Source organism: Sinohyriopsis cumingii, chromosome 17 (assembly GCF_028554795.1).
Source record: "Sinohyriopsis cumingii isolate HCF-2022 chromosome 17, ASM2855479v2, whole genome shotgun sequence".
Classification (NCBI taxonomy): Eukaryota; Metazoa; Mollusca; class Bivalvia; order Unionida; family Unionidae; genus Sinohyriopsis; species Sinohyriopsis cumingii.
In genome coordinates this window covers 16,062,991-16,085,128 of record NC_142977.1, presented here as the reverse complement: position 1 = coordinate 16,085,128, position 22,138 = coordinate 16,062,991, and the positions used below count along the sequence as shown (strand labels likewise).

Genomic DNA, 22,138 nt, shown 5'->3' with positions numbered 1-22,138 from the left:
TTCCATCGGTGATCTATTGTTGAAAAATGATGTTGACTGTGTCAAGTGTTCTATTGATTTTTTAGGACAGTTGTTTTTGTAATTATAATTCGTAAAAAAAAATATACTTTTAAATGTTACTGGTTATAGAACTGCACATTATTAATTCATCTAGTGTCTGGGACTTTTATGTGCAAGTTTCCCTGCATGTTTGTTTTCAAATCCAATCAAGGAAATAATTATTTATCTCCAGAAAAAATTATAAAGATTTTGTATTTGATTCTGTCAAATCGATTTATTAAATTTTCTAAACAAAATAAAAAACCATCAATTTTATTTAGTTTTAAAGGCATGCAGTGTGTATGGCTTCCAATTCAGTGTTCATAGTGGTTACTTTGCATGTGACTCTATTTATAGAGGTTACTATAAAGTAGTTCTCATTACAGTTTATACAGACATAAACACAACAGGGTCTGATCACATGATTATGTTCTGACCAATGGAAATCTTTACTACATTTATCAACTGATGGAACTGCAATTATTATTGCAACAAATTAAACCATTCAACTTAGGTAATTTCCTTCACTTTATTCATTGCAAAATCAAAACAATGTGATACAATCACATTATGGCATTTGAAAAGAAAGTTTTTGGCAGCTGTCATCATGTATCCCTGATACCACATTTATAAAAATGGCAAAAAGCATGTGATTAAATTAGCATGGGACTGTATCTAGGCATTTGTAAAAGAATGAACATGCTAAAGATTACTATACATAATATATATATATATTTTCTCTGATCTGACACTTGCAATATTTTAACAGATAGGTTTGGGGGTACATTCCCGTTGACCAAGGCTGGTAACTCTGGATTAGGACAACAGCAGCTGGTATACAACACGTCAAGACAACTTATAAATGTTACCTTAATATGCTATCAGGTACATACAAAAATGACAAAAGATTAATATAAATAAAATAATAAATTACACAGATATACAGACAGGTTTGCAATGGGGTGATGTAAAATCAAACATTTAAAAAAAACACAAGCATGCATTTTAATTAGAAAAAGGCAATTTCTGTATGCACTTGCTTTGTTCTATAATTACCCCTAACAGAGTCAATAGACACAGATCTGCCTGCACATTATGCAATGGTATTTCTGGGTTTATGCAGTTTGCAACTGGACCCAACATGTATGCAATAGTACTTCATTACTTTGGTTGTGATTTCAAAAACACGATTAATTTTCTGAAATGTGTTCTAAAACATTTTTACTTCAGAAAATGAGGTCTAATCCATTACAAATTAATAAATTGTTTGGCAGACTTGTCACTTCAACTCAGCTCTGTAGGTAACAAGTGTTAGTAGTGTTTGATCCATTATAAAGCTTCTAACATTACAATTCGTTCAACGGGACCTTAAACATAGGAACTTTGTGGAAACATAACAGGGTGTATCGAAGAATGGGTTGTAACTCAACAAATGATGATATGAAATTTTGGAAAACAGATTGATCAAAGAGTTCAACAGATTATCCTGTGTAAAAATGGAATTTAAAAAAAAAAACATTACAAAGGAGAAATCAGTCCAGTAATTAATGATTCTGTATCTATAGAATGAATATCTTGGAAATCGGACACCTGAAGAAAAAAACTCCTCTTCAAGATCATCAGTAGAAGAGTCAACTGAATCCCCAAAATGCCAAAATGTCCCAAAATGCCAAAATGTCCCAAAAGGCTAAAATGTCCCAAAATGTCTCAAAGAGACAAAAGGAAGTCTTGATGATTTAATAGGAAGTTTGTATTTACAAAGGTCACCAAGTTTTTCTTCTGGATACAACAGTGTGAGTGATGGATGAATAAATGAAAAGGCAAGCTGGTGAATAGTGAAATGGAAGAACTTTCAAATGACACATTTACATCACTAGCCTATATCTAATATATATACCCATATTTCAGAAAGATATCTGAGCAGTTTTGGACTTTTTAACTTCAAATTATGGATGGATTAACAAGATGATAACAGCATTAAAAACACTGAAATTTAAGAATTGGGAATAACGAAAGGCACACCATCAAACAGGTCTACCAAATTTTATAGACATGTATTACACAGCTATTAAAGTGGAGTTTGCCCTAGAAACTAAACACAGACAGATTGGCATTATGCTCAGTGCAGTCTTGTGTTAACTAATGGACAAATTGGCATTATGCTCAGTGCAGTCTTGTGTTAACCTATGGACAGATTGGCATTATGCTCGGTGCAGACTTGTGTTAACTTATGGACAAATTGGCATTATGCTCGGTGCAGTCTTGTGTTAACATATTGACAGTTTGGCATTACGCTCTCCCCAAAAAACATGATTTGTGAATATTTTAATGGTTCTGGCATCATACTCTCCAATCAAAAAACTAAAGATTTGTGAATATTTCAATGGTTTTGTCATAATGCTCTGGAAAGACAAAAATATTGAAACTTTAAGTTTTGTAACAGCAAAAGCCACATCTCTACCACTAGTCAAATATATGTATCAAATTTCAAACAGCTATCTTGAATGGTTTTGGTGCTGTATTCTGGAAATGTAAGTATGAATGATGGAAGGATGAACAGACAAATGGATAACAAAATTTAACATTGTAAGCCAAATATGTCCACCAAATTTCAAAAGAAACATAACTTGAATTCTTGGCCCAGAAATAAAAGGGTAGACAAGGGAAAGACGGATGGGCAAACAGACACAAACATGGAAAATACTGAAGATATGAACCAAGAGAGGACATTGGCATTTATGGGCTGTTTATCTGTACTAAGTTTCATGGAGATATATTGAACGGTCTTGGAGTTATGCTCCAGAAATGGAAACAAAATGTGAATTCAAGAGCCATAACTCCTGTAAAGGATGATATGGAATGCTGGAAATCTAAATTATTCAACATATCAATATGAAGCTTGACAACAAATTTATTTCAAATCCAAATATCAGTAGGAAAGTTATTCTGTGGAAAGCATAAACATTGCAGGACAATCAATCAGGGGCCATAACTAATGTAAATGACATCATGGAACACTAGATATCAAATTTATTTGACATCTCATTAAGATAAAGCTGCATGTAAAAATTGGCTTTTGTCCAACAATCCCTTGTCAAGTTACGTAGTTGAAACCAAATATAGGTGGACAGGCAATCATGGTACATAAATGTAAAAAATGTTGTTAAAAGCTGAAAATCAAACTATTTTTAGATCTAATCAATGTCAGACTGCATGTCAAATTTGGTTGATATCAAGGAATCCTCTGTAATGTTATGCTGTGGAAACCAAAGTTAGGTGGATAGGCTTTGAGGGGCCATAACTCTGTAAAAACTATTGTGAAATGTTGAAAATTTGGTTCAGCTGAGGTCTCACAAACATTGAACTGTATAACATATAAAGCTGAAATCCATCGATTCACTGTGTTTCTATTTTGTAGAAATTAAATTGTTATTTATTGGAAATGAAAGATGGGCCATGGTTATGGGTGGGGGACAACCAAGGGCCACAATTTCTCTTACGTAGCTCAAAGTCAAATTCATTCTATGTTCCTGAACATAATGCTGCAAACCAAATTGTTCATGGATAGAGGAGCTTTATTTCACAACTTCATTAAGCGTGGCTCATACAGGGATGTTAGGTAATGGTGATTCACATGTACATGGTCAATTGTTTTACATTTTTGAGATGTTACTATACATCCCCCTGCCCAAACATTTAGTATCACATTTAGTCACAAAAACATATTAATATACTCACACACATCTAAAGTCTAAATTAAAAAACAGTATGATGCTGCCCAACCCTATAATCTGAACTATTGTTACTATACACTTATTTACATTTATATTCAACCTCCAGCTCTGGACAAATTTTTTAATGGATTTGTAACAAAAGAAAGTAAATTACTTGTAATAGTTCACCTGGATAACCCGAGTTGTATACTGGTACTGATGAAGATCTCACTGGAATTGGTTGCTGGTAATGACATAGATACCACCAGAGTTGGATGCTAGTATGGACACAAATTGCAACAGAGTTTGATACTGGTAGTGACATAGCTATCACCAGAGATGGATACTAGTACTTAGACAGAGATCTCCAGTTAGATGCCAGTATTGACATAGATATCACCAGAGTTGGATACTGGTACTGACATTGATATCACCAGTTAGATGCCAGTATTGACATAGATATCACCAGAGTTGGATACTGGTACTGACATTGATATCACCAGTTAGATGCCAGTATTGACAGAGATATCACCAGAAGTTGGATACTGGTACTGACATTGATATCACCAGTTAGATGCCAGTACTGACATAGATATCACCAGAGTTGAATACTAGTACTGACATTGATATCACCAGTTAGATGCCAGTATTGACAGAGATATCACCAGAGATGGATACTAGTACTTACATAGAGATCACCAGTTATATGCCAGTATTGACAGAGATATCACCAGAGACAGATACTAGTACTTACAAAGAGATCACCAGTTAGATGCCAATATTGACAGAGATATCACCAGAGATGGATACTAGTACTTACATAGAGATCACCAGTTAGATGCCAGCATTGACATATATAACAAGAGATGGATACTAGTATTTAAATAGAGATCTCCAGTTATATGCCAGTACCGACATAGATATCACCAGAGTTGGATACTGGTACTGACAGATATCACCAAAGTTGCATACTGGTACTTACTCAGATATCAAATCTTAAAGAATCTCATAACAACCAGGCACCTTCAAGAACCTAAGACAATTTGTATTAATAGCTGTAATACACTTGCAAACTAGGTGCATGACCCACTTTACAAGAAATCTGAAGATTATACTATGAATGCTGTAATATCTAGTGATTTCTCCAATAACTTGGAATCTATTAAAACTGCAATACTATCATAACAAGAAAAGAAATTACTATCTGACATAAAAGTATGTCTCAATGACTTGTCTAATAACTGCATATAAAGTCTGAGCACAGTTTATGGCAGCCACAGATTTATAAATATTGACCTTGACCTAGTTAGATGAGGTTAAGATGAGTACACCTAAAATGACCAAGCAAGCGGCGACTTTGACTTAGTCATATAAGGTTATGATGTGTACACATAAAATGGTCATGCAAAGTAATAATAACAATCTACATACAAAACAATTCTCTCAAGAGGTTAAAAAACCCAAAACCAACATAACAAATGAATCTTTGGTTACACTGCATAAGTTACTAAAAAGACACTACAAAATCTTGTATAACTTTCATCTATATCTTTATACAGACACAGTCCACATCCATCCACATAGAGTGACACTGATGTAACATTTAGAATTTGAAATAATTACAACCTGGGTTTGATCCTGGAAATCAATAATGGAATGACCTTATTTCTATTGTCTTTTTATGAACAGGAATGACTCAACTTTGAGAATGTAGACCAAAATGGAGCATTACTATCACTAGTGTCTACACTGATTGTGTTAGAGACAGATTGGAGAAGAGTCCATGTATTACTGTCATAACAATCAATGGGAACTGAATGCCATATTTTCAAGAATATCTCCTAGTTGGTAGCCCATATTGACACTATTTGCATAGCCCATATTGACACTATTTGCACAGCCTATATTAACACTATTTGCATAGCCCATATTGACACTATTTGCATAGCCCATATTGACAATATTTGCATAGCCTATACTGACACTATTTGCATAGCCCATATTGACACTATTTACATAGCCTATACTGACACTATTAGCCGATATTGACACTATATGCACAGCTTAGAGTCTAATCGCATTATTCATACCATATTTAATCTGATGCCTGTCTCCTTATTTAGGTAAATCAAAATTCATACACTACTTAATCTGATGCCCTTTTCCTTATTTAGGTAAATCAAAATTCATACACTACTTAATCTGATGCCTGTCTCCTTATTTAGATAAATCAAAATTCATACACAAATTAATCTGATGCCTGTCTCCTTATTTAGTTAAATCAAAATTCATACACTACTTAATCTGATGCCTGTCTCCTTATTTAGATAAATCAAAATTCATACACTACTTAATCTGATGCCTTTTTCCTTATTTAGGTAAATCAAAATTCATAAATTACTTAATCTGATGCCTTTTTCCTTATTTAGGTAAATCAAACTTCATACACTACTTAATCTTAATATAGTATGAATAATGGCATCAGAGTAAATATAGTACAATATAGTATGAATAATGGCATCAGAGTAAATATAGTATAACATAGCAAAGTATAATGCCATCAGAGTAAATATAGTATAATATAGTATGAATAATGGCATCAGAGTAAATATAGTACAATATAGTATGACTAATGGCATCAGATTTAATAAAGAATAGTATAAATAATTGCATCAGAGTAAATATAGTACAATCTACAATGAATAATGACATTAGAGTAAATATAGTACAGTATACTGTAGTATCATTTATTTTTGTTGGGCTCAAGTTTCGTGGTTTTGTAAATATAAAAAAAGGCATTTTCGTAGGTACTTAAATTTGTGGTTTTGCCTGTCAAAGTCTGCATATTAGTAGGTATTTAATTTTATGGTTTAACCTCTACAAATACCCAAAAAAATATATAAAAATAAAAATAAAACTATGCCGACACAAACAGTGATCACTTTAATGTTTAAAGCAATACTACCACCTGCATGAGCACAAACAATAAAACAATACTTCCATCTATATGAGAACAAATAAAACACCTGTCAAGAATAATCACTTTCGCCATGTTTTTGTTTGAGTGCTCAACATCAAAGGAAGACGACGCAGCCAACAACACTAGGCCAGTCAGTTATTAAAGCACGTATGAATGATCTCTTACTTAAACCACTGTCCATCTAGCTGCAACATCAGTACTTTCTGATGATCATGGCATTAACATAGTGGCTTAAGAGTAGTAAATTTCAACTCGGTTCCTGGACTTCCTAACCCATCAGAAGCTGCGAACACAGCGCAGGTGCTTGCTTACCAGGCAGCTAATGATGCAGTAGAACCCCTGCTTCAGTCACTGTCTCAGAAAAGAAAGCGAGGAGAGAATAACAGTTTTAATGAGGAAATCCAGGCAAAGATAACCAGACACTACATTGATAATGGTGTTGCCAAGGCAGCATGCAAATTCAGTAGCGATCTGAGTTGTACGATCAGTTTGACCACTGTACAGAGTATGTGGGACCAATAAATGAAGTTAAAAAGCAAGATGGGCAAGAACTTTCTAATTTACCTCCTTTGATTCTAGGAAGCATGCTTGATGCATAGATACAAGATTGGATGAAGAACGTTAGAATTAATGGAGGAGTGATCAGTATCAGGATTGTAATGGCTGGGGCAGAGGCTGTCATCACCAAGCATGCTCGCAGCCAGCTGGCACGTTATGGTGGACACATCAGCATCACCAAGCATTGAGCGAGGTTGCTACTTCGCCATATGGGATTTGTTAAATGGAAAGGAACAAAAAGTGTAAAACAGCTGCCTAGTGATTTTGAAGACATTAAGAAAACAGTTCTTGGAGAAAGCTAACAATGTAGTGAAGCTGCACAATATTCCAGACTGTCTTATAAAAAAGTGGGATCAGACCAGGTGCCAACTGGTACCAGGTGGCAACTGGACAATGGAAGCCTGTGGATCTAAGCAAATGTCATTTTCCGCACTTGATGACAAGGGGCAGATTATATTACTCACAATAGCAAAATCTGGAACTCTCCTGCCTCAAAAAGTCTTTTATGCAGGGAAGACAGACAGATGCCTGCCTAAGGGTGTAATTTTCCATGACAACTGGGATGCGACTCCAACAGACTCACACTGGATTAACAAAGAATCTATGATACGTTATGTGGATAATGTCATCATTCAATATGTGAACAAAGTACAGGTCCGGCTGCCCCTTGTGTATTGCAATCAGCAGGCAGTGGCAATATCTGATGTGTTTAGAGCCCACCAAAGTGCGAAGATGCTAACTAAACTGAAAGACAGTGGAATCACTCTTTTGTTTGTGCCTGCCTCTCGTATAAACCGACTTCAACCACTAGACTTGACAGTAAATAAAGAGTACAAAGAAAAATTAAAGTCACACTTCCATGAGTGGTATGCTAAACGGGTCATGGACGCCATTATGGAAAAAGATGTTACTGGTGATGACCAGTGCACAGTATTAGTAATCCTTGCAAACTCATTAATCAAGCCAATTCACACTGAATGGATAATGGCAGCTCACGCGACAATGAGTGAAAGATAGGACCTAATCATCAGTAGTTTTGAGAAAGCTGGACTTGTTTAATTCAGCAATTTGGGGATTATTTACCTGAAAAGCATTTGTGAGTACCATGAGACTTGATTGACACGATACTGATACAGTGACTTTGTCCAAACATCTGTGAAGTGTGAGCTTTAATAATCTGCTGTAATTAGTGTGTATGCATAGTGTTTCATTAATAATAGTGTTTCAAAAATAGTTATAGCATTTTACATGATTGTTTTTCTTTTGGATTAAAAATGCATGAATGAAATGAAATGTGCTTTCAGAAGGATTTAAATGTTTCAACAACAGTTGTGCTCGAATGAAGGATCAATTGAACAAGTATTACATTCTATTTTCATATACTGTTAGTTTGTATTATTGTATTGTTTCTTTCATTTTCAATATTACTACTGTTTGAACACCTTATGCTTTTTCTCTATTTTCTCTCTATCCTTACTTGCCTCACATATTGCTTTAAGGCAGTGAGTGTAAAATTGCAGCTATCGGATACCTTATCAAACGTGTGCATTGAAACAATATAAAATAATTTATAATTTATAACAAAAGGTTATAAAAAATATAACACACATAAAAAGCTAAATTACCAGATTACAGTATTGACCTTGATTTGTCAAATACTAGTAGCTGTGTTAATCTCTAGGAATGAAACACTAAGAAAATGGGGGTGGGGGTGTCCTCATCCTAATTGGTCTCCCACGAAAACTGATGATAATGGCATCAGAGTAAATATAGCACAGTATTGTATAAATAAGGCATTTAAACTGGTAAGCTCTGTAATGTCCAATCAGAATTCAGCTTGTGACACAAAGGAACTTAATTCAATTCAATGGCCAACACAGCAATACTGTACAAAAGCAAAATGGCTACCATCTACATTTCTTGAAAATAAATTTCACAAGTCATGAAAATGTGCAGTAAATTACCAGACATAATATTTACCCAAATAAATATTTTATACAAACAAATTCACTTTAAACTCAAAAAGAAATTTGTATATGCATGATGCACTAGGATTTATGCGTTTAGTCCGAACACCATCAGAATATTACTTCAACATACGAATAGTCATGTTGTATGATGATGCATTTGATAAATATAAAATATGTTATTGGGGCAAGTTCAGGATACTCCAAGTACATGTGAAATAAAAAACAGTACTTGCCAAATACAAGTACATCTACTTACATAAAGACAGAATCAAATGCACACTGAATGAGTCCTGGTCACCAAGCCAGTTAATACATTCAAAAGGCATTATAAATGTCTTGATGATTGAGTGCTTTTAACATGTTTTGTTTCACAGTTTTTGCAAAATATTGGATTAAATAAACACAACTGGTTCCAGAACAAGGAACAGGGAATAAAATAGAAATACCCAATTCATTCAATACTCATTTAGAATACTGTCATACCATGTCAAATACTCAATTCATTCAATACTCATTTAGAATACTGTCATACCATGTCAAATACTCAATTCATTCAATACTCATTTAGAATACTGTCATACCATGTCAAATACTCAATTCATTCAATACTCATTTAGAATACTGTCATACCATGTCAAATACTCAATTCATTCAATACTCATTTAGAATACTGTCATACCATGTCAAATACTCAATTCATTCAATACTCATTTAGAATACTGTCATACCATGTCAAATACTCAATTCATTCAATACTCATTTAGAATACTGTCGTACCATGTCAAATACTCAATTCATTCAATACTCATTTAGAATACTGTCGTACCATGTCAAATACTCAATTCATTCAATGCTCATTTAGAATACTGTCATACTATGTCAAATACTCAATTCATTAAGAATGACATATCTTCTCTGCAAATTATACTGGTTAGTTCAAATGCAAAATTAAAATATGTCCTGTCCAGTGACCTTGACCTTTGATCTACTGACCTAAGACTTTGTAAGGAGCTGCCTTCATCAAATGTAATGGAACTATGAAATGGATAAAACATGGGTACAGGGAATTTGAGGAAATCAGGCTGATCATGTGGAATCCAAAATTACTACTGTAGCTCCTGTGACTTTGACCACTGACCTCTGGACTTGAGAATGAAAACAGAGCAGTGCCTTCTGCCTTAGTGTAATGTAGCTATGACATCTGATGAAAACTGGATCCTGGAAACCTGACGTATCCAGCAGAACAAAAGGAAAGTCAGGGACTGCATGTCAAGCCCACAATCACAATACCGCTGAAAGATATGTGACCCTGATCCTATGTTCAATGGGCTTATAACAGCATTAATTGTTTTAGCAACATAATGATTCCCTGCAAAATGTGAAGAAAATCCAACAAGAGTTTTAGGAAATATGTGTGTGTGTGTGATTAGGATTTTAACGCAGCTTTAACAATTTTTCAGTCATATCGCTATGATGTCTGCAGTGTAGCAGTTTATAGTGATGTCTAGTACTGGGGCATCATGCTGCAGACACATAGCATGATGTCCCACCCAGTCACACTATCCTGACACCAGGCCGACTAGTCCTAACACTAACCTCTTAATGCTGAGAGCCAAGTGAGGTAGCTGTTAGTACCATTTTTGTAAGTTGTTTGGTATGACTTGGCCAGGGATTGAACCCACGACCTCCCGCTTCCGAGGAGGACACTCTAACCATTAGGCCACTGGAGCGGCCTTTAGGAAATATAACCAAACAACAATTTACTTTGACTGTAAACTGATTTCCATGTTAAATAGGCAAGCTAGCATGTTGAAGAATGAATTATTTTACCTCCTTTATGATTTATCCCATGTATAATGGGATTCTAATGTTGGATTTCAGAAATCTAAGCAAATAAAAATATAAAAGTTAACTAAAACCTGAATTTTTTTTCTATGATTATAAAATTGAATCTGATGTAAAATGTATGTGCCAACATGTAAAGAATGCCTTGTCTTGGATTCACAACGATTTATGCAGAGTTTAATGAGAATCAAGTGGTTTACAAAATATAATGGGAGTGAACAAATTTAACCAAATCCCTAACATACTGTTGAAGACAGCAACATATGTGAAAATATTGTGTGTCTTACCTCCCACTAATGTGAGCTCGACAAAAAATTACAATCAATCCCTTTGTTGCAGTAAATATAAAGTTTTACGACCCACTGGCCAATGTGATGCAGGGGTAAATAAAACTGTATATACACCTAAAAAAGGACAAATATTGTTTTATTACATGACAAGGTGTAGAATTTGCTAAATTTAATGTCTTATTTATAACTTTTATGGAAAAATAAAAATACCCTACATTTTTTTATAAAGTATCAGAAGTGAATTGTCCAACTATTTCAAAGTGATATACAATAGTTACATCCCTCTTTGTCTCCATGACATGTCAAGTTTTAAACTTCAAATTGATAGTTTATATAAAAAACTAACAAAATTAAGAGTTGAAGAAAAATACACATTTGTTTTGCTTATATTTTATGCTTACTGTATTTAATTCCTGACTGTAAGTTAGGTTTTGCTACAGGCATTGCAAAATGGTCATTTATTTTTCAGATATGTTTTTTTTATGTATGCCTATTCTCAAGAGTATACAGTAACATTTTCAAGATTCGATTCAAACAAAAGAATTACAATAAGCAAATCTTGAACCTTTCTGATTTAAACTTCACCCAGTCTAAAATTTCTATTATGTGAAGTTTTTAAACTTAAAAAAACTGATACTAAAAGAATCAAAGAACAGCGCAATTACTAAGAAGATAAAAATGTTATTAAAAGGGGAGGAGTTTACAAGGTTTGTAACGGCGCTGCACAATAAAATGGTAATACAGTAACATTAGAATGAAAGTACACATGACATAAAACATAAGACAGATACCAAAATCTATGTTATTAAAACCCCATCCTGATGGGGCTCCTTCTTTCCATATACCTACCCTAAAATTATTTTCTCTTTTGTTTACAATTCCAAAATTAGCAACTTTATAATCCACAGTTTTATTTATACGACTGTCTTCACTTTCTTTTTTGTCAAGTTCTTTTGATTTTTTTCTATCATACTTAAACTGTCTTAATTCTCTAATTTTTTCCAGATCAGCTTTACGTTGCTGGCGTTCCCACCAATCCAACTGTTGATTTTTCTCCATCTTTTCAGAGGAATGAACGTCTTTTTTCCATGGGACATTTTCTGCCGTTTCAAGAATTTTATCTGGATCATAAAAACTGAGCAAAAATTGTTTAACCTCTCCTGAATTCCAAATTATCTCCCCTTTATGCCCTGTAACATTGGAACTCTGACATGTTTGACACATTGACTGTGATGGGAACTGAATTTTTGGGTGACTTGGATCTTCTGAGACATCACCATGGAGACGCTGATTTGCCTGATTGTGAGCTCTCCAGAGCCACAAGATGGAGTCTGCTGATGATTTTACCACTGACCCGATATTGGCAGCCATCTTTAAAAAGTTCTTGGAACATTCTTGACAGCCAAAGAAGAACTTCATGTATCCCTGGATTGCATCCAATACTTCCAGAGGATCTGTACTGGGACCTGGAAGATAACAGTGTTGATTAACAAAGGTTAATTTTTTCAATTTAATTAAAACTAAATATAAGCATGTGAATCCAATAAAATATAACATGAGTTTCTCAAAAGAACCTGCACTCTACTGAGGGAAAAGAATTTTCCAGGAATTCAACATATGACCATTTCTTCCATTTAACTCTGATTTCATTCAGTGATAACAAGATTTTCAAATTAGCTGCTGTGGTGCACATACTGGATGTCAGTTTAGCACCGTCTTCATTTTGGACAAAGTAAATTAGCTTTTAGAAGTAGTGTAACACACTGTCAACCCAGTAAAAGTTGGTTCATCAAAACATTATATTCAAACCGTCCAGCACTTTTTCCTTATTCATGTACACTAAAACGTTGTAACCAGCCAAATCGTGATTCATATATATTCTGAATCTTGCTAGAGTACACAATTAGTTATTTTCAAAGCCACATTGGAATGTAAAACAGGTGAAACATCTGCAATCAAATAGGATTTTAATAATGAACAAAAATTAACCATGCTGCTCTACTAAACAATTCAAACTTTTATCAAAGTCACTAGAACAAGAAATGTAGATCACTATGACTGTAACATGACTCCAAAAGAAAAATGTAGATCACTGACTGTAATATGACTAGAAAAGAAAAATGTAGACCACTATGACTGTAATATGACTCCAAAAGAGTAATGTAGATCACTATGACTGTAATATGACTCCAAAAGAGTAATGTAGATCACTATGACTGTAACTTGACTCCAAAAGAGTACTGTAGATCACTATGACTGTAATATGACTCAAAAAGAGTAATGTAGATCACTATGACTGTAACATGGCTCCAAAAGAGAAATGTAGATCACTATGACTTAACAGGACTCCAAAAGAGTAATGTAGATAACTATGACTGTAGCTTGACTCAAAAAGAGTAATGTAGATCACTATGACTGTAACATGGCTCCAAAACAGAAATGCGGATCACTATGACTGTAACAGGGCTCCAAAAGAGTAATGTAGATAACTATGACTGTAGCTTGACTCAAAAAGAGTAATGTAGATCACTATGACTGTAACATGGCTCCAAAACAGAAATGCGGATCACTATGACTGTAACAGGACTCCAAAAGAGTAATGTAGATAACTATGACTGTAACTTGACTCAAAAAGAGTAATGTAGATCACTATGACTGTGATGATTCTAAAAGAGTAATGTAGATTACTATGACTGTAACTTGACTCAAAACGAGTAATGTAGATCGCTATGACTGTAACATGGCTCCAAAAGAGAAATGTAGATCACTATGACTGTGATGATTCTAAAAGAGTAATGTAGATAACTATGACTGTAACTTGACTCAAAACGAGTAATGTAGATCACTATGACTGTAACATGGCTCCAAAAGAGAAATGTAGATCACTATGACTGTAAAATGGCTCCAAAAGATAAATGTAAAACACTATGACTGTAATATGACTCCAAAAGAGAAACGTAAATCACAGTGACTGTAATGACTCCAAAAGAGTAATGCAAATCACTATGACTAATATGACTCCAGAAGAGAAATGTAGATAACTGTGACTGTAATGACTCCAGATGAGAAATGTAGATAACTGTGACTGTAACAGGACTCCAAAAGAGAAATGTAGATCACTATGACTGTAATATGACCCCAAAAGAGAAATGTAAATCACTATGACTGTAATATGACTCCAAAAGAGAATGTAGATAACTGTGACTGTAATGACTCCAGAAGAGAAATGTAGATCACTATGACTGTAATATGACTCCAAAAGAGAAATGTAGATCACTGTGACTGTAATGACTCCAAAAGAGAAACGTAGATAACTGTGAATGTAATGACTCCAAAAGAAAAATGTAGATCACTATGACTGTAACATGACTCCAAAAGAAAAATGTAGATCACTATGACTGTAACATGACTCCAAAAGAAAAATGTAAATCACTATGACTGTAATATGACTCAAAAAGAGTAATATAGATCACTATGACTGTAATATGACTCCAAAAGAGAAATGTAGATAAGTGTGACTGTAATGACTCCAGAAGAGAAATGTAGATAACTGTGACCATAATATGACTCCAAAAGAGTAATGTAGATCACTATGACTGTAACAGGACTCCAAAAGAGAAATGTAGATCACTATGACTGTAATATGACTCCAAAAGAGAAATGTAGATCACTATGACTGTAATATGACTCCAAAAGAGAAATGTAGATAAGTGTGACTGTAATGACTCCAGAAGAGAAATGTAGATAACTGTGACCATAATATGACTCCAAAAGAGTAATGTAGATCACTATGACTGTAACAGGACTCCAAAAGAGAAATGTAGATCACTATGACTGTAATATGACTCCAAAAGAGAAATATAGATAACTGTGACTGTAATGTGACTTCAAAAGAGAAATGTAGATCACTATGACTGTAATATGACCCCAAAAGAGAAATGTAGATCACTGTGACTGTAATGACTCCAAAAGAGAAATGTAGATAACTGTGAATGTAATGACTCCTGAAGAGAAAATGTAGATAACTGTGACTGTAATAACTCCAGAAGAGAACTGTAGATCACTATGACTGTAATATGACTCCAAAAGAGAAATGTAGATAACTGTAACTGTAATGACTCCAGAAGAGAAATGTAGATCACTATGACTGTAACATGACTCCAAAAGAGAAATGTAGATAACTGTGACTGTAATAACTCCAGAAGAGAACTGTAGATCACTATGACTGTAATATGACTCCAAAAGAGAAATGTAGGTAACTGTAACTGTAAAGACTCCAGAAGAGAAATGAAGATCACTATGACTGTAACATGACTCCAAAAGAGAAATGTAGATAACCGTGACTGTAATGACTCCAGAAGAGAAATGTAGATCACTATGACTGTAATACGACTCTTGAAGACAAAATGTAGATAACTGTGCCTGTAATGACTCCAGAAGAGAAATGTTGATCACTATGACTGTAATATGACTCCAAAACAGATATATAGATCACAGTGACAGTAATATGACTTTAAAAGAGAAATGTAGATTACTATGACTGTAATGACTCCAAAAGGGAAATGTAAATCACAGTGACTGTAATATGAATCTAAAAGAGAAATGTAAATAACTATGGCTGTAATACAACTCCAAAAGAGAAATGTAGATCACTGTGGCTGTAATGACTCAAAAAGTGAAATGTAGATCACTATGTAACATGACTCTAAAAGAGAAATGTAAATCACAGTGACTGTAATGATTCCAAAAGAGACATGTAGATCACTGATTGTAGTGACTCCAAAAGAGAAATGTAAATCACAGCGACTGTAATATGAATCTAAAAGAGAAATGTAGATAACTATGGCTGTAATACAACTCCAAAAGAGAAATGTAAATCACAGTGACTGTAATGATTCCAAAAGAGACATGTAGATCACTGATTGTAGTGACTCCAAAAGAGAAATGTAAATCACAGCGACTGTAATATGAATCTAAAAGAGAAATGTAGATAACTATGGCTGTAATACAACTCCAAAAGAGAAATGTAAATCACAGTGACTGTAATGATTCCAAAAGAGACATGTAGATCACTGATTGTAGTGACTCCAAAAGAGAAATGTAAATCACAGTGACTGTCATATGAATCTAAACAAGAAATGTAGATAACTATGGCTGTAATACAACTCCAAAAGAGAAATGTAGATCACTGTGGCTGTAATGACTCAAAAAGTGAAATGTAGATCACTACGTAACATGACTCTAAAAGAGAAATGTAAATCACAGTGACTGTAATGATTCCAAAAGAGAAATGTAGATCACTGATTGTAGTGACTCCAAAAGAGAAATGTAGATCACTGCAACTGTAATGATTCCAAAAGTGAAATGTAAATCATAGTGACTGTAATGACTCCAAAAGAGAAATGTAGATCGCTATGACTGTAATATGACTCCAAAAGAGAAATGTAGATCACTATGACTGTAATATGACTCCAAAAGAGAAATGTAGATCACTATGACTGTAATATGACTCCAAAAGAGAAATGTAGATCACTATGACTGTAATATGACCCCAAAAGAGAAATGTAGATTACTGTGACTGTAATATGACTCCAAAAGAGTAATGTAAATCACTAAGACTGTAATATGACCCCAAAAGAGAAATGTAGATTACTATGACTGTAATATGACTCCAAAAGAGAAATGTAGATCACTATGACTGTAATATGACTCCAAAAGAGAAATGTAGATCACTATGACTGTAATATGACCCCAAAAGAGAAATGTAGATTACTGTGACTGTAATATGACTCCAAAAGAGTAATGTAAATCACTAAGACTGTAATATGACCCCAAAAGAGAAATATAGCTCACTATACTGTAATATGACTCCAAAAGAGAAATATAGCTCACTATACTGTAATATGACCCCAAAAGAGAAATGTAGATTACTATGACTGTAATATGACTCCAAAAGAGTAATGTAAATCACTAAGACTGTAATATGACTCCAAAAGAGAAATATAGCTCACTATACTGTAATATGACTCCAAAAGAGAAATATAGCTCACTATACTGTAATATGACTCCAAAAGAGAAATGTAGATCACTATAACTGTAATGACTCCAAAAGAGAAATGTAGATCACTATGACTTAATATGACTAAAAACATATATAGATCATTGTAACATTACTCCAAAAGAGAAACCTATATCGCTGTGATTGTAATATGACTCAAAAAAGAAGCTTAGGTCTGTGACAGTAATATGATTCCATCAAAGAAATGCCCTTATCAAGTTTCATAACTGCACAAGCAACTTTGACTCCAATATGTTAATGCCATGAAAGTAATAGTTTTTACCCCAATTTCAGACCTACCAATCCTAACATGACTTTCTCAATAAGGCAGTTGATTTGTTTTACCTAATTAAAACCAGTTTTCAGTAATATATAACAAACTATCATGTACTACTATTGTCAATTAAGATAACATGTATTAAAAGTTTAGAAGTGTCATTCAAGATTGATGCAACGATAGTAAACACTATGTTCAACTAAAAAGTTTGTAAAGTACACTTAGACCTTATTACCTCCAGTATAGTTCAGAAACTGCATTTTCTAACCCTATGGAGCTAAATGGCTTCTTGCTATCTCTCAACCTATCATAATCCTTGCGTTTTTTTAAAATTCACATGGCACTGTATTACCATTTTATTGTGCAGCACCATTACAAACCTTGTAAACTCCTACCCTTTTAATAACATTTTTATCTTCTTAGTAATTGCGCTGTTCTTTTAATTCTTTTAGTATCAATTTTTGTAAAGTTTAAAAACTTAACATCATAGAAATTTAAAACCATGATCTGAATCAAACATGGACAAGCCATGCAGATTTTACAGCAACAATCATATTTCCATAATTTGTGCTTCCATTCTGTAAGTCCACATTTTAAGGGTAATTTCCATAACACTTACAGAAAAATCATGAGTTTGCAGGACTGCAGTCTGCTGATGCCTGACAATTGCTTTTATTCCAATCTGAGTTGCGACGATATGTTCAAAACTACTACTTACTGCCTCTAGTTGTATCAAAGAAGCTGACAGTAAGTGTGTGAAAGAGTGTCCATAAACCACAGGGGTAACCACGGTAACGTGTCTCACTGCCACGACATGTCATCCACTGGATTGTATCTGGTAGGAATGTATCTTCAGTCTACAAGACAAAAATAAATATAGCCAGTGATGATAGGAAAGTTTCATTGATCTTTAAAAGCCGAAGTGATGATCCACTGATAAGAATAAAAAAGATAGGACCTTAAAAATCCAACTTGTATTAGGATTACTGATCTAAAATCTTTGATACAATTAACATAGAACATAACGCCTATTTCTGTGCTAATGAAGTTCCTGTTATTCTGTATAGGTGGAATGCTAAATATTGTGGAAATGCACATGGTAGCATTTTCATGCTGATGGACAGAAAAGATCTATTTAAATTTGTACTTCTGCTTCTGCCAAAAAAGGGCAACATCTGATTTTGGAACTGATAAAGTAAATTACCAAACAGCTTGCCTAGAACAAAATATTTTAAGTTTACTCCAAAAAGGTCTGTCTCAACAGATTTTTAAATGAGTTTATTATAAGGAATTTATCAACATTTGCATAAACTCATAAATTTCGGGAAGTTGAATAAGTGGATATTTATTGAAGTTTATACCAACTACTCTTCAAAAATTCCATATACTTCTTCCTTTTTTTCCTCACTCACACATAGCAGTATCAGATGCATGTCATCTGCAATGAAGCAAACTCCTTCAATATCTAACATGTATACATACATATTACCTACATTGATGTAAACTCCCTTGATGTCTTACATGTATACATACATATTACCTACATTGATGTAAACTCCCTCAATGTCTTACATGTATACATACATATTACCTACATTGATGTAAACTCCCTCGATGTCTTACATGTATACATACATATTACCTACACTGATGTAAACTCCCTCGATGTCTTACATGTATACATACATATTACCTACATTGATGTAAACTCCCTCGATGTCTTACATGTATACATACATATTACCTACATTGATGTAAACTCCCTCGATGTCTTACATGTATACATACATATTACCTACACTGATGTAAACTCCCTCGATGTCTTACATGTATACATACATATTACCTACACTGATGTAAACTCCCTCGATGTCTTACATGTATACATACATATTACCTACACTGATGTAAACTCCCTTGATGTCTTACATGTATACATACATATTACCTACATTGATGTAAACTCCCTCGATGTCTTACATGTATACATACATATTACCTACACTGATGTAAACTCCTTCGATGTCTTACATGTATACATTCATATTACCTACATTGATGTAAACTCCCTCGATGTCTTACATGTATACATATATATTACCTACATTGATGTAAACTCCCTCAATGTCTTACATATATACAGTCATATTACACCAAGTTAAGAACACTCTCCCACTGTTTTACATGTAGACACAAGCAAACATGCATACAAATATAACAATTTCCTATTATATGCAAGACAATATTAAAACATATCAACCTAATAAACTTGTCAATCTAAAATTCTTGAAGCAAATAAAACTTCATTCATTGTATGTTGATTATGCTAAATATTTTGCAAGCACCATAACGGCCAATCTGACTGAGGAATGCTTAAAAATTGCCAGCCTTTGATGGACATCACTATAACCCTGTTCCAGAAATGAAATCTGAGAGGAGGCAATATTTAGCAGTAAAGTTTACCCATTTGGTCAATCTTCACACCTATCTGGTCAAACCTCACACCCATTTGGTCAATCCCCACACACACATGGTCAATCCTCACACACACACACCTGGTTAATCTTCACACCTATTTGGTCAATCCCCACACACATTTGGTCAATCCTCACACCCACCTGGTCAATCTTCACATCCATTTGGTCAATCCTCGCACATACACCAGGTTAATCCACACACCCATTTGGTCAATCCAACACACATTTGGTCAATCTTCACACCCATTTGGTCATACCTCTCACCCATTTGGTCAATCCTCACACTTACACCTGGTTAATCCTCACACCCATTTGGTCAATCCTCACACCCATTTGGTCAATCCTCACACACACTTAGTCAATCCTCACACCTACACCTGGTCAATCCCCACACCTACACCTGGTTAATCCTCACACCCATTTGGTCAATCCTCATACACACTTGGTCAATCCTCACACAAACCTGGTCAATCTTCACACCCATATGGTCAAACCTCACACCCATTTGGTCAATCCTCACACACACCTGATTAATTCTCAACCCCATTTGATCAATCCTCACACACACTTGATCAATCTTCACATCCATTTTGGTCAATTTTCACATCATTTGGTCAAATCTCACACCAACTTGGTCAAACCTCACACCCACCTGGTCAATCCTCACACACACACCTGGTTAATCCTTGCAGCCATTTGGTCAATCGTCACACACACTTGGTCAATCGTCACACAATTTTGTCAATCCTCACTTCTGAAGACTCACCTGAAAACTATCTATCTTCTCAAGCCAGCCTTCTCCCGAAACCTCAAGAACAAGACTGTTCAGCCAAGTGGACACCCTCCACAGAAAATTTCTCACATGCTCTCTACCAGGGAAATACTGAAAAGCATTGTACTAGCATTATTAAATGAAAGAGATTCACAATTCTTTACAAACTGAAAATGTTAGAACTGACTTATCCAAAATGTAAACTGTCTTAACAACATAAAAATATCATAACTTTGCAATACTACTTTAAGCAATACTGTAATATCAGGCTGATACTGATGACCATAATGAAATTATTATTACTACTAATTCTTCTCCCTGATGACCAAAGCAAGGCAGATTGCTTTGAAATATTTTTTGTAACACTGTCAGTCATTTTTCACACACTATGACTTCATTAAAATTACCAACTTTTCTTATGTCCAATAAATTTTGTATAGAGAACATTTTCCCTGTTTAAAAACTGAAGCAAAACCTCACATAAAAGCATGAAGTTAATTGTCAACGGTGTAAACTCTAAGGCACATTAATGTCTACAAGACAATGTACCTAACAAAATGGACTGGATTTGCTTTAATGAATATTTAAATTTGAAGTAGAAAGGATAACAACTCCATCTAAATTGGACCTGAAAAGATGATACCCGTAAAGGGTGCATCTGCCAGTAATAGGCAATTTAAGTACCAAATGGTATCTGTTTGTAGTAGACAATTTAAGTACCAAGTAATCTCGGTATGTAATAGGCAATTCAAGTACCAAATGGTATCTACATGTAATAAGCAATTCAAGTACCAGACAGTATCTACCTGTAATAGGCAATACAATTACCAAGTGGTATCTACCTGTAATAGGCAATTAAACTACCAAGTGGTATCTACATGTGATAGGCATTTCAAGTACCAAATGGTATCTGTATGTAATAGGCAATTCAAGTACCAAATGGTATCTGTATGTAATAGGCAGTTCAAGTTTCACAGCTTATCAACATGCAATAGCCAATTTAAGTACCAGACAGTATCTGCCTGTAATAGCCATTTCAAGTACCAAGTGGTATCTGTATGTAATAGGCAGTTCAAGTACCAGGTGGTATCTGTATGTAATAGGCAGTTCAAGTATCAAATGGTATCTACCTGTCATAGGCAACTCAAGTAGCAAATGG

The 22,138-nt window shown here is 34.3% G+C and overlaps 1 protein-coding gene across 1 annotated transcript in view; it reads right to left on the bottom strand.

Moving 5' to 3' along the window:
• Positions 1-554: 554 nt before the first annotated feature.
• The window catches only part of LOC149777810 (sulfhydryl oxidase 2-like), a 66,372-nt gene continuing 44,788 nt past the window's right edge, over positions 555-22,138 (bottom strand). The window contains exons 8-10 of the mRNA XM_089938869.1: positions 20,974-21,090; positions 18,449-18,587; positions 555-12,861 (exon numbers count right to left, since the gene is read on the bottom strand). Of these exons, the coding sequence (XP_089794995.1) occupies positions 12,080-12,861; positions 18,449-18,587; positions 20,974-21,090 (1,038 nt within the window). The 3' untranslated portion in view covers positions 555-12,079. The remainder of the gene's footprint in view (positions 12,862-18,448; positions 18,588-20,973; positions 21,091-22,138) is intronic.